Source organism: Trachinotus anak, unplaced genomic scaffold (genome assembly GCF_046630095.1).
Source record: "Trachinotus anak isolate AG129_WGS33_773 ecotype Australia unplaced genomic scaffold, CSIRO_AGI_Tana_v1 ptg000032l, whole genome shotgun sequence".
Taxonomy (NCBI): Eukaryota; Metazoa; Chordata; class Actinopteri; order Carangiformes; family Carangidae; genus Trachinotus; species Trachinotus anak.
Genome location: NW_027273883.1, coordinates 9,064,978 through 9,079,030, shown reverse-complemented (window position 1 = coordinate 9,079,030; position 14,053 = coordinate 9,064,978). Strand labels below are relative to the sequence as shown.

The 14,053-nt window shown below is 41.2% G+C and overlaps 1 protein-coding gene across 2 annotated transcripts; it reads right to left on the bottom strand.

Annotated features, from left to right (window-relative positions):
• Positions 1-3,831: 3,831 nt before the first annotated feature.
• On the bottom strand, positions 3,832-13,031 carry lin28aa (lin-28 homolog Aa). 2 transcript variants are annotated; one of them, XM_071469868.1, is made up of 4 exons: positions 12,893-13,031; positions 11,790-11,962; positions 7,313-7,497; positions 3,832-4,164 (listed from the first exon to the last, which is right to left on the bottom strand). In XM_071469868.1, exons 1-4 carry the CDS (start codon positions 12,900-12,902, stop codon positions 3,945-3,947), a joined length of 588 nt encoding a protein of 195 aa, XP_071325969.1. In that variant the 5' UTR covers positions 12,903-13,031; the 3' UTR covers positions 3,832-3,944. The 2 variants fall into 2 exon arrangements, with proteins under 2 accessions (XP_071325969.1, XP_071325968.1); XM_071469867.1 differs by lacking the exon at positions 12,893-13,031 and adding an exon at positions 12,454-12,654.
• Positions 13,032-14,053: the final 1,022 nt, after the last annotated feature.

The window sequence follows — 14,053 nt, the reverse complement described above, 5'->3', positions numbered from 1 at the left end:
CAGATTTATTAGGAAATGGAGCAGATCTTTACATATACAAACATAATCACAGTAAAACTTTGAAAAGCCTACATGCTGCTCATCATTGACAAACTAGCCATTAAATTGCCTGAGATCAAGATAATTGTAAGCTTACGGCAGTAAACAATGATACATTCATCAGTAATAAATGCACATTTTTTGGGAAGTACCTCTAGCCATTTACCTGACAAGATATACCACCACAAATGAAATGGCTGATGGTCACAAACAAAATGTACCATAAAAAGCACACATACAGCAAACTGTGATGCAGAATGCTTTGGTGTGCTTTAAATGTTACCCTGAGCACATAGTCTTACAGGTCCTTGGATTTTCAAGATATATCTAACCCATCTAACACCCGACAATCAAATCACAATTACGCACCACTGAGGGCCTTGTTGGATGGTTGCAATCATAACTTCTGTCATGGACTTAAGTTTCCAAATGATACTTTGAAAACATTATGAAGTGCAGCAGAATATTGCAAGCTTTACAATACAACACTTTAATTGAACCCTTTATCTAAATAGTGGGTGTCAGAGTCACCAATTAGACTTGGACAAGATGAGGTATTCAGTAGATTCAGGGAATGAAAAAAATATATATAATCACAGAAACTGATTAACAAAAGTAATCTGCGTGTGCCCCTTTTTAATGCAGTGAAAGGAAAGTGTTCAAGTTAGAGGATATACTGGCATTGCAATCCTAAGTGGTAAATTCAATGTGAAAATGCAGGAAAAAAAATGAACCATTCCACCTAATCAGAGCACTTTAACAATATTTCTGTCCTTTTAACCCTGAGTGGAATTATCAAAACAGTGTTTCCTTACGTCACCTTTAAACTTGGAAACGAACAGTATATAAACACAACCTAAAAGCATATATAGTATAAAGCAAGATTTGAGTGTTATTCATCCATGACACATTCTTTTTGTCATAAGCATTGATAGTCTGAAACACCAAGTATCAGCCATGTGTTGAGATGAGACAACCCCAGATTATATACTACCAGCCCCAGTCCCTTTAACAATATTCTACTACATCCCCATCTACAACGATTATAGAGGAAAAAAATACAATAATAGTGGAACATTTTCTTCATATCATATCATATCATATCATATCATGGCATGTTATGTCAAAGAGGAGAAAATATCAAGAACATCATCACACTGGATGCATGGGTGAAAATTGAGTCAAAAAGCTTGTAAATCTCAATCTTAACTGTTTCACATCATTTGTAATTGTTGCTTTTTTTTTTGACACAATCTTAGTATTTTCTTATGAATAAAAAGAGAAACTGTTGCACCAAAGGCAGACACTACCAAGCTATCAATCCCAATTTTGTCTTGAATAAACACTCCGAGACTCTTTCCAATCAATCTGAAGTATTCCCTGAGTGTTCAGATTGGCATTTCCTGAGATGAGACTAAGAGTGTAGGTTTTTTTTTCTCTTCCAACCAGCAACCAACTGCATGTGGTATATGAAAATCTAAAAACATATAATATAAAATATGTAACACATATTCAAAAGATATTAAACTGAGTATAAAAAAAGAAGTGAATGCATCTTACACAGGATTAGTGCAGAGTAACATTGCATTGGTTTTGGCATAGATAGGAAAAACAATGTGCCTCTCTTCTGAAAGACTCACTGTGCACAAAAATAGAAAATTAAAAAAATATATATAAGGCAAAGAAAGAAAAACACAGTTTAAGTCAGTCCTCATAATACTATGTACCTGTACAGTATGTACTCTATATTGTTACTCTTGTATTGTAATATCACTGTATTGGATTATTAAGGACAATGATTTATCAAGCACACATGTACAAAGTAATACAAGTATCTCGATGTTAAGAATGTGTTACCCAAATATATTCTCAAGTCATATGTAGCTTTGAATGACATTTGGCAGTTTTGTGATGTCTAATCAAACATTATTGCTGAGAGGCTTCGACAGGAGCTGGAGAAGCTGCAGCACAATGGGATGAAAATAAATACGTAGTTTGATTTTTTTTTTTTTAAAGACTTTAGAATAATTTTACATATATATTAATTGGGTGTAAAAGTCTTGTCAGCTTCTCCTATAAAATGGGAGTAAAATGCTGATTAGCTAGCTAGTTCTACATGCTCCTCCGTGCAGGCTTGGTGTTCCTGGACAATTACCCTGCTAAGGGTTATAGGGAGGTAATGTCTTAAATAACTACCTAAAAATTGATCACACTGGATATAAACAAAAACACCAGCCTTCCCACTGGCAACATCATGTCTGATTCTGCCTCGTTTTATTTAAGTATCAAGAGGAGAGCTAGCTGGACCCCTCAGTACCTCAGTCCAGGTCAAGTATCGTAGTAATTAAATTGTACATGTACTAGGTTTAGTATCACATTGGTTGGAATTCTATCAAATCCACATTGAGGTAATAAAAAAGCAGCAGTCTTTCACACAGCAGCCAATAAAATGAGAATATAGTGTAGAGGGAAAGTTCACAAAGGTAATGCTTCCAGCTCTCAGAAAGGTTAAAGAGTAATTTAACACCAGACTGAAAAGCTTCCCTGGTTAAGACTTTGAAGAGTAACTGCACCCAGTCTAATAATCTTGCTTCCCTCGACCAAATAGTGGTGACAAGATGTTTTTCCATATTCTGAGCAGTTGTGATGTAGTGTGGAGCTATAGTACCTCTACATCAACAACAGACAGCCAGCAAACACCATGCCTGTTGGATCGTCGAACAGCTTCAGAAATGCTTCCCTCCACCATCCTTCTGAATTGGAGGGGCTATGTCCAACAATTTCTGTAACTTTTCTAAAGTGACAATCCAACGTTTGTTTCAACTTCACGCAGCAACTGGCCAGGTGTGCCAGGTGAGAACGTTCGCTGACGAAAGATGCACACCTCTACATGACTTCAGCAAGATGAGAAGTTCAACCACCGGATGTCAACAAAAACAAGATTTTCAGGGAGTGTTAAGTCACTCTCTAAGGAGATAAATTACAACTAATGGCTAATCCTGCGTAATCACTGTAGTGCAAAAAGGATTTGATTTAATCCCAACACAAATCACAATCTCCAAAACTGTATCCTGAGAATATTTGGTTTACCACCAGCAGTTCGGATGACAGATTTTAGTAGCAGACCAAACATGCACCAATGAGGTATATCGGGGACCTTTAGACAACCAGCAAAATGCTGGATGAAAATAATGAAATGACAACAAAATAACTGACCAAAAGCTGGAAACCACTTCTGGCCTGACATTCATTTGGCCCCAGGGAAACTGGATGGTCAATTGCAATACTGGCAGATGCCAATTATTTGCCTATAGCTATACCCTAAAACCCATCCCATGTGTTTTCATCAACCCTCCCATTCCCCATGCGATATGCAAGCTAACATTCATTACAGAGGTACTAACTGTTACATCTCTGTCCTGTCGGATAGTGAGGTGTAACAGTCAGGAAGAAGACTAAATGGTAAGGCAGTGAAATTGTAGCTCCGTACTAAACACACCGGCTGAGTATTATGCAAAAACAAGAGGTATAATGCCCACAGGAGAGGCACAGTATCACATGGAGAAAAAAAAAAAAACGCAGATTCTACAAAAACCATCAATCAGAATAATCCGTTATATGGCATTACTCACTACAATCTCAAAACCCTCAAAAAACAGCAGTGATTCAAACATTAAGAAAGCGTCCTGAGTGCAATAATACAGCAGTATTCCTGAGTGTTACACCAAATGAAAACAAAAAAAAAAAAACTTTCAGCAACATTCTTCATGAGCAATCTTTTAAACCTGAGGTAGTTCCAAAAGCAGCTTCAACAGGTGGAAGGGGGTCATGTGTCCCATCTCACCATCAAAGCAGTTTGATTGGCCTCTGTGCTTCCCCGGCATCAGTGTTGCCCGATTCATCGTTTAATCTGAGGTTTCGGGGGCCAGTGCCGAGTGGCTGTGCTCCTCCTCATCTCCTTTCAAGGAGGATGGTTTTCCCTGAGAACCCGGTGAGGACTGTTGTGCTTTGATTGGGCAGTTGGCAACCATGTGGTCAATGCTCTGGCAGAAATGGCACTTCTTGGGCTGTGGCGGTAACTTGCACTCTTTGGCATGGTGGTCCAGGCCTCCGCAGTTGTAGCACCTACAAAAGCAGATAGCATTCAGTCAGATACAATGTGTGCTTTAACCTTTGATAATTGTTTTAGCCCACCTCATTGCCATACCATCAACATTTGAGTTGAGATTGATTACTTTAAAGCGAATGATTGCCTATTTACACCTCTAGTCGTTATAGAGCAACATTAGCATTCATTTGGAGTCATGTTTCTGGTCACTTGGCAAATGTAAGTCCAATATTCCATCTCCTTTAGGTCTGTTTTTGGTCTCCACTTACTCACAAGGGAAATATCTGGTTCTTAAGCTGCTAAATGCTCCACTGTGTTCACCAACTTGCTGCTTACTTTGTCTTTGTGCTGTTTGATGCTTAGCAGGTAATATACAATTGGTTTTGGGACCTTTTTCCTTCAGACAGCTGCCTGCTATGGCTGAAAACAACACTATGATTGCAGTTAAGAGTGAACCAAAGCAATAATGTTGCAGGCCAGAAAACCAAAGCAATGAGCTGAAAGACCATATAAAGCAGAACTGAGTCACTTTGTGATGGATGTGAAAACAGGTGTCAAACTGGTGTCAAACTTTGTACATACATCACCCTGCACCATCCTATTTTGAGTATAAAAGGGAATTTATGTTTCACCTGTTTGCCACTAGATGGCAACATTACACTGGGTGTGACTTGGCTTTGTGTTTGCATAAAGGGCATTCCAGGTCACACCACACTGCTCTTTGAGGAGCACACCAGGTTGAACATCTCAAAGCACATCTTGATGTTTTTAAATGGTCAAAAATTATAAATAGTAGGGCAAGTAAGATATTCTAGGTAAATATTCAAGCATAGTAAAGAATTGCAAGACTAAAGTGGCAGGGCTCCTATTTTTCCATGGTTTCCGTGGCATGTATTATGTCAAATATCATGAACAGCTTGTCCTATTTGTCAGTTTGTCACTGCCAAAAGCTTCCCGTTGGACTCTTTTGTGTAAGACATCCGTTTCATCGGCATTGAACTTTAGAAATGCACACTATGAGGGGTCAGCGGGAGACATCAGGGGTGCCATTGGCCACCTCTGTTTGAACACAATCTATAGAATGGCCACGCGTGCAGGGGCGGAAGACAGATGGGTGGTGGGCGTGGGGCGGTCAGTGTGTGCCACTGCGTACCCCCTGCCACCACTGTAGCAGCAGATGAGATTTTGACAGGGCGGCTTCCAAGGGGTCAGAGCAGCTTTGTAGCATCGGCCATAGGGCTGGCGTCGAAGTCTATACTGTTACATCACAGAAGCTCTCTACATCAGCATCCGTCAGGAGGCAAGTGGACGAAAGGGGAAGTGGCCCCTTTGTCTAAAAAAGCTGCAGTAATGACCTCTGAACCCTGACCCCCACCCCTCCACCCTCTCCTCAGTCCTCTAAAACCCCCAATCCCATCCCAGCCCCCAGCCCTCTTGCATTTACTCATATGCTGCTGCCATGGCAACAGTGACCTTTCACCCCTTTGCCCAGGCTCTTGCATCTGTTATCAATTAAATGGACAGGAGCTTTTTTGCCTCCCTCAGTCATATATACACACACACTCACAAAGGTGGTCTATGAAACATGGACTGAAAAACAGCAGCTCACTACACTGGCATCAAACATGATGTTGTCTACTCCTGTCCTAAAGATATCCAACTATTGGCTATAAATATGATCAATCAATCATACACAAATCCATGAATCACCGTCCAGTGTTGCATAATGAAATACACTAGAGGGTAACAATATCTTATCTATGGATCAGTGTGGTCTAGAGAGAGTTACTGAGCCACAGCAGGCCTCCCAGGACTCTTTGAGGCAGTAATGATCTCTGTTCTCACACTGACTACTCTCTGGCTCTAATCACAACTGACAGGGGGGTGAAGTTGATACACCTCTAACCCTGTGCTATATTGATATTCAAAGAAGGACCAAAAAATCTAGGCCCCATTTGCTCCTTCTTTTTTCTTTCACTCAGAGAGACATTGTTGACTTGGCATGAAACATTTCAGAAGAAATGCTTCAGGAATAATGATACTGTATATTTGCTGATTGATTGTTCAGTTTTTGCCATCTTTGTAACTTTCACAGGACCTGGACTCATGAAATTTAGCTCTTATTTTTCAAGAATTATGTACAGTTCAGTTCAAATGCTGTACAAAAAAAATCACCTCTTTTGCAATTGTATTTTTTCCAGCACCATCAAGGACCATCAACAAGCTCAGAACTTCTAGCAATTAATGTTTATGGTATTTGAGTTGTGATCTTTGAATTATTAGTTTGAGTGTGGACTTTGGTAGAGAAGGTTTAGGAAGAGCGGGAGAGTCATTGGGTGTGAATTCACTTGGGGCCAGCAGATTTAAACAGTTATTGATCCAGGTCACACATCAAGCCTGCTGGTGTGACCCTTGCTAGGGCTAGAGGTGGGGGTTGAGGAAAAGGAAGGAAAATGCAGTGAAACTAAAACACCATTGTATATCTGATCCAAAGTGGACACAACAATGACTCTTTGTTGAGCTGTGTAGCTTTTTAATAAGGCCCTTAATGTAAAGGTGCATGGTTTAGCCCTGTCCACTAAAAATTTGGTGATTTTGATTGATTTATTTTATTTATTTATTTATTTTTTGATACACATATAAATAATGTGTTTCTTTCCACGTTGCATACTTTTTAAGATAAACCATTTGAAACCCAACTGAATTATGTGAAAATGCATTATCACAAAGCTAAAAACACTCCTGTTTTTGGAGATGAATGGTTTCCACAGAACAGTGGCAGTTTATGGAGATCTGTAGCTGTTACATATACTGTGGAGGGAAACTGTATGAGTTCCTCTCAGTATACTTTACTGTGTGAAATTAGTTATGTTGTACTGGTAGCATTAATGAATAGCAGCCTTGGGTTTGGGATTTCATTATTTTAAGAGTTCTGCAGCTTGACCTTTCACAAAATGCCTTCTGGTATTCATGGGTTTTTATCCAACATAGCAGCAGAAAGACAAAATAATGAGGTGCACCATTTTACCAACATCTCACTGAGGCAAATATTATTATCCACTTTACCTGTGTTTTTTTTTTTTTTTTTAATCTGACACTGATGTATTACAAAGGAGTAAAAATAAAATTGTCTTTCCTGTTCTCTCACAGTTAATCCTTGCTTACCTGTCTCCCTTTGAACGTCGCTTCTGGACCTTCTTGCCTTTGGGTCTTCGCTCGCTGCCCAGACAGTGGATGCCACCTGGTCCTGTAACTCGCTGAGACTCCAGGCCCTTTGATGACTTCTTGAAGGTAAACTCAACCGCCTCGCCCTCCTTTAGGCTGCGGAAACCTTCCATGTGCAACTTGCTCTGAAAGAGAACACAGGAAAAGGATTCAGCATCAAAATTATTGTTTGGGGTTTGGGGAACTCCCGTTCTGTGGTGTGTAAAGCCCTGTATTTCTTCATGATAACTATGACTGAAAGAGCCAAATCACAAATGGACAAATAAGCCTGTGGAGTCCATTGGTGTGTTCCATTTCAACTGGGAAGTCAAATTTCCAAGTTTCCAGTCAAGAACGTCAACTGGAATGCACCCTGAAGATTTCCAAATCAAAAAGTCAGAAGAACCTCACCAATCCTGACCTCAAACTCCAAGATGGCTGCTCTGCGCATCAACACAAGTGAAAGCTGTATTAATACACTGTTTATTAGCACCTCTGCCTTATTTGTATCTAATTAAATCAGCCTCACACACAATACTGTCCAACTCCTCTCTATGAACATGTTGCTATGATGTTTGTATGCACAAAACACAGAGTAATGCTCTCAGCTATCAGCTGGTATTACTAACAATAACAACAATAACAAGCTTCTGATCCGCTGTACTAGAACTCGGTCAACTCAGGTGTGACATCATTCTGACATCCAACTTCCTAGGTAAATGCAACACAGCATTTGACCCTTGAGAAGCCCCCTCAAGCCCTGCCACTCACACACACCAACAAGAGTCTTGATGGGTGTTATCAGGTGTCTGGTATTTTAAGGTGATCATTATATCTCACCTGATAAATAAACAAGCATTACAAAGCTTGCTGTTCCCACTCTACTGAGCAGTACACACACTGCCCTGCATTAAAAGGCACTGTTTCCTTAATGCTGCTTTGTCTTTTCACTGTGTTTGGGTGGTAAACCTGATGAGGATAACCTTCAACCCCCCTCCCTTTGGAGGAACAGCATTCCACACTGCTACCCCCCATCTTTCTTTTCCCTCACATCAAATAGCACGACCAACACACTGACCACTAACCCTAAACTGCAGGATGCATGGGTTAATGCTAGGGTTGGGGGTGGGGTGAGAAGGCAGCGTAGCTTCTCTGGGGGGTTGGGGGTCAGGGTGACATTCCTTGGATAGTTGTTTGGCAGAAAGACATGGAAGATAAAAGCTGAGGGAAAGCACAAATGATTGATATCTCCCTTTGATTTGAGTTCTTGAATATGTGACATCTTTTATATGAAAGAAACGTGTTTCGTGAACAACAACATGGGAGAGTTCTAATTAATCAACAATGGAGCAACAATAGAATTGGTGGTTCGAACATGTTGAGAGTAAACAATAACCTAACCCCATGCTTACCTGCATATTCATTAAATGTTCACCTGAAGCGACCTTTAAGGTGGTCCCTCTTGATACTAGTGTCTTGCCAAAAAACATTTCCGATTGCCAGAAAGAGAAAAAACAAATGAAGGAAAGGAAGGTGTGGTGTGGTTTTGAGGATAAAACCTTGAGACTGGTTAACGCAACATGGGGAACTCCTCTCTGTAATTCCCTTGGTGAGACTGAGAGATTAAATTGTCACCACATTGTCAGCCACCACTGGCTGTTGACATAGGAAGAAAGATCTGTGATGTGGCAGGTTTGTTTTGATAGACATAAATCCTTTTCTTTCTTAAATGTTTAAGTAAAGTCATATCTGTCTATCAATTGTTAGCTACAGACTGCACTCTGTGCTTGCCAAAACCACTAGGAATCAAACTGAGCTTCTCAAAGGGTCTGTTTTAAGTCAAATCCAACAGGAGATGTCTTTAATAGAGTTTATAATTTAAAAAGATGCAAGAAGTAAATTCCCAACCAGATAGGAAACTTCAGATCTCAAAATTGATGTTGGAATCATTACAAACACTGCCAGTGGTTCTAGTGAGTTGCAAACTAGCAACGCCTTCTGCAATTAAACAAAAAACAAAAACAAAGAAAAGCCCCATCTTCTCTAACCCGTGATGTTCACACACAGTTGAGCATCTGCCTCAAAGTCCTGAGCTGTGAGGACACAACTGGTGAGCCATGACATTTGAGTGGCAACATGGATGTCCACAGAGCCCCAATCCCATCATGCCTCTCTGCCCTGGTGACCGTTAACCCACTTCCTCTCCCATGTGTGACCTTCCCCACCCCTCTAACAGACCCTCACAGGCCACATGCCCACATCAAGTTATTAGCACACACATACACACCCATATAGGTACAGGGTCGGAGTGGGGCCTTTAAACTTGGATGTGCGACCTGAAGTTGAGGCATTACCAGAGGGGTCTACTGTAAACTCTGTTCCTGGAAGCCCAGTGAGATAGAGAAAGACATCAGAGCAGTGAGGGACAATAGGAGGACTGCAGCTGAGACAAAGAGGGGCTCGGTCACGGCCGAGGGGTGCTTCATTCAGATGCATGGCTCTATTGTCCACCTGCACAAAGGCCGGTGGACCCAGGGAGTTAATTTTCCTTGACATGCAGCCACTAATTTTAGGGCTAAAGCCCATTACGTTGCCATAACCCCTGTACATCTATCATTGACACACGTGTGTCTAACTTTTCTAATGACAGAGAAGGAAATCAGTCATTGGTTTTCTTGTGGATGAAATGAGAACAATCACAATGAGATGATTGCTGAGGTAAAGCAGTGTTACAACTTTTCTGGAGCACTAATCAACTTGTTTTGGACTTTTGAAGCAGCATATGACAGCAGCTGGCATCAAACCTGTAGGGACACCAACCACTTCTTTATAATGTCTTTTAAATGTCTACCTGCTGGAGCACCAAACTGTAAGTTTCCATCTCCGGTTCAACTCACATTTTGGTTTGCAAAATGACTAATCAAGCACACAACTTCCTGTGTACACTCAAACAATATTTCAGTTGCAACTGTTCCTCAGAACAATATAATCTCTCTGTATGTATCATCATGAGCAGAACACACTGCAGGAAAACAGAAGCGAGTAAGAGCCGCTTGAGTGAGAGAACATGCAAACTAATGAGAATAAACAGTGGATGACAGTGGCCTCTTTCATATGAATGTGTTGACAGCAAATTAAGTTCAATCTTTAAAAAAGGAAAATGCACTTTGTTAGAGAAATATCGGCTGCAGGTCTGGGAGAGATCTGGTAGTGTGTGGGCAAGTCAATTTACCTAAAGTAAAACTGAAGGTCGCCTTTGCTCTTTAAACCTGGTATTAACACACCACACACACACAGAGGGGATTGAGCAGACAGCAAAGAGTCTTTAATCACTTTATGACAGGAACCTTGAGGTGAATGAGCAGCTAGTGGGGACTCCTCTCATTCACATGCTAAGCCTTTATCTTATCAGACAAGCAGTGGAGGCGCTCACTCACATGAGAAGAAGGAGGGAAACGCACCCCCACCTCCTTATCCATACCTCCCACTTCACCATCACCACTTTTACAAGGTGGGTGAGGGTTTTGGTCAAACCTGGACGAAATGAAGAAATTTCTCTGATTTCTTCAGTCTGAGAAAGAACCAATAAAACCTCAAGTGAAGAACGAAATATTTCATCAGAACATCACTGACTGAAAACTTCAATACTCATCTATCCAATAGCATGACCATTTTCACACCCCTTAAAAAACATTGAGGACAGACTTATATAAATAAATGATTGGGTATAACACAAAACAATCTGTTTAAAATGCATATTTTAACCTTAAAAAGAAGTGCTCAGTTATCCCGGTTATGCTGTCTTTACTGAGATAAAAAAAAATTACCCCAGATAACTTGTGAATTGTCTCAAAAGCTTCCACTTTGTCAACACATGCCCTGAGGAGTGGCAAAACATGAAATCCACTCATGCTCTAAAGTGAACCAGACAGTGAGGAGCAGATTTCATGCAGCTTGCAAAGCACGCAGTGGGATCTATACCGTGAATTTATCCTTAAAGAGCTCAGCCTAACAAATTGAGTAGACCGCATCAGTGTCCCTCTGAAAGACCATGAGGGAGGCCTGCAGAGCAACACGTCCTCCCCTGAGGGAGAAACACCACCACCCACCATTGAATAAAAAAAAAAAAAAAACACCAGTCTAAACCAGTTAAACCGATCATTTTTGTTCACTTTAGATTTTTTTTTTTTTTTGTATTTTATTTAATCACGCTAATGATTAAATGCAGCGTGTAGCTAATTAGGTTGGGGGTGGGGGGTGGGGGTCTTAAATTAATTAAACTACATTGGAAACAGGTGGGGCAATATCGCTCCCGCTGTTGCAAAGGGGAAAAGGACATTTCCACACCTAAATATTTCGGATGCTATCGAGTTTAGAGGGAACCTCTTTGCAGTCTTGCCACATTGGTTGAACTTCCAGCTCAGATGGTGATCCCTACCTGGTGGACAAACACATCCACCGGCTCGTCCAGCTGCACTCCCTCCCGGTCGGTCATGGACAGGAACCCGAAGCCCATGCGGACGTTGAACCACTTACACACGCCGACCCCGCGGAGAGACTGTGAATCCTCCTCGGTGCTCGGTCCTTCGTCCTCCTCGGTCTTACACACGCCTGCAATGAGAAGTGTGCGTAAAGTTGCATGAACCCAGCTCGCACTGTTGCAAATGAAAGGACGTTGTACTCAATTTCAACAAGGTACAAAAGCCGTAAAAAAATAAAAATAAAAATAAATAATAATAAAAAAAATAAAAGTTTTCCTCTCATTCTCTCGCATTGTGCGCATCACTGATCAATACGGATCGATGAAATGAAGACACAAGTAACAAGCTTAGGAGGGTTTTTTTTTTTTTTTTGGCTTCATTTCGATTGAAAGATCAGTTTAATGAAGCTGAGCAGCGGTCTTGTGCCACGAGTTTGTGCAAAATAAGTGATCTTAAAGGCTGCGTGGTGTCAGAAAGTCTCAAGAGCCTTCACACACGGATTGCAGATCACGTTTGTGAACAATACTGGAAAATGTGCCATTGCAATCAGAGAGACAGTCCATCAGAAAACAGCTTAATTAAGTCGTTTAAAAAGAAAAGCGGCTTGTTTTGTTACCCAACCTGGGAATTCCTGGTTAGAAACGGAGCCCATGTCTTCAGCTCTGCCTTGAGTCCAAATTAGCACCCAAGCTACAGTATCCTTTTTTTTTTTTTTTTTTTTTTTTTTTTTTTAAAACCCTCAAACTGGGTAATCCTCACAGATCGCCACTTTCATGCAAAATGCTGTGGAAAGCAGAAGCTGCGCAGCGAGAGGGAAAGCGGGAGAAGGGGGGTGGGAGGGGGTAAACAAAAGAGGGCTGGCAACCTATTCCCCCTAAACAATAAGGGGTGGGGGGGTCACCGGGCAGAATTTTTGGCTGAAGAATCCCCCCCCCCCTCTTAAAAAAAAAAAATCTCAAACACAATGCAAGGAAACCCAGCCTCTTCAGAAAGCACTTCAATCATTCACAGAGATAACTCCCCCCCACCCAAAAAAAAAAAAAAAAAGCTCCCAACATACCTTCTGCCATGTTTGAGGGCCAGTTTACTCCCAGTGTTCACCGCTGCCGCGTCTGTCTTTGTTTACTGAAAACACGTCCTCCGCTCCCCTGCAGTGGTCAGCTCTGCTGGTCAATACGAATGACCATTTCCAATCCGACACACACACACACACACACACACACACACACACACACACACACACACTCTCTCTCTCTCGGTCACGTCCACGTGATTCACAATCATAGTCCCCAGGGATTAGATTGAATATTGTGTGATGGAAGGGCCCAAATGTGGGAGGTGACCAATCACTTCTAACGAAATGTCCTTAAAATATTTTCCATGGTATTCCCATCAGGACTTCTAGTGAGTTCAGTGAGGAGTTTAACAAGTGCTGTCATTTGCAGCACTGATATGTGCGGGACATGTGTGAGAGTGGTAAACCTGCCTTTATTCAGTTACTTCTCAAATGACCTGTGTCCAAATGGTTTAAATTATGACACTAAAACGGACAGGATTGACATTACCTGATTTTAGGCTACAGTTCTACTACTAGATCTTTAAAATGTTATGTACATGCTTGCAGGACATGCACCCAAAGTGGGGGTGGGAATAGGTAGAAGGAAATGAGAGGAAAGCCTGGTTTTACCAGTTTTAAAGCTCACATGATCTTAATTAGGAATCAATTGATCAGGAGGAGATAGTGTTGCATGTTAACTCATGTTTTGTCTCTTGCAATGTGTGCACTCGTTTTCCTTGTGATCACTGAGTTGGTTAGCTGCTGTCCTAACATGCCAAAGAAAGGTTTGTAATGGTAATCCAGATGAAACGTGGAGGGGGGGAGGGTTTGCTCTCTTCTTTTTTTTTTTTTCTTCTTTCTTTCTTTGCATGCAGCAGAGGAGCAACTGCTGCACCGAGTCAAACCACCGAGCTGATGAGTTACAGCTATTGCAGAAAATGAAAGAGGACTTGAACTGAAGTATGATTAAAAACCCTAAAGAAACAAACACACACACAAACAAACAAAATCAAGGTGGCAGCGTGAAAACAAGCCGGGCTGGTCAAACGAATTCACGGATCAATAGTGATTGATCACATCATGTTAAAATGTTGACTTGTGTCCTTGTGGGATGATGGATGAATCGAAGACAGAGGAAAGTGAATCTTTTAACCGAGCCCAGAG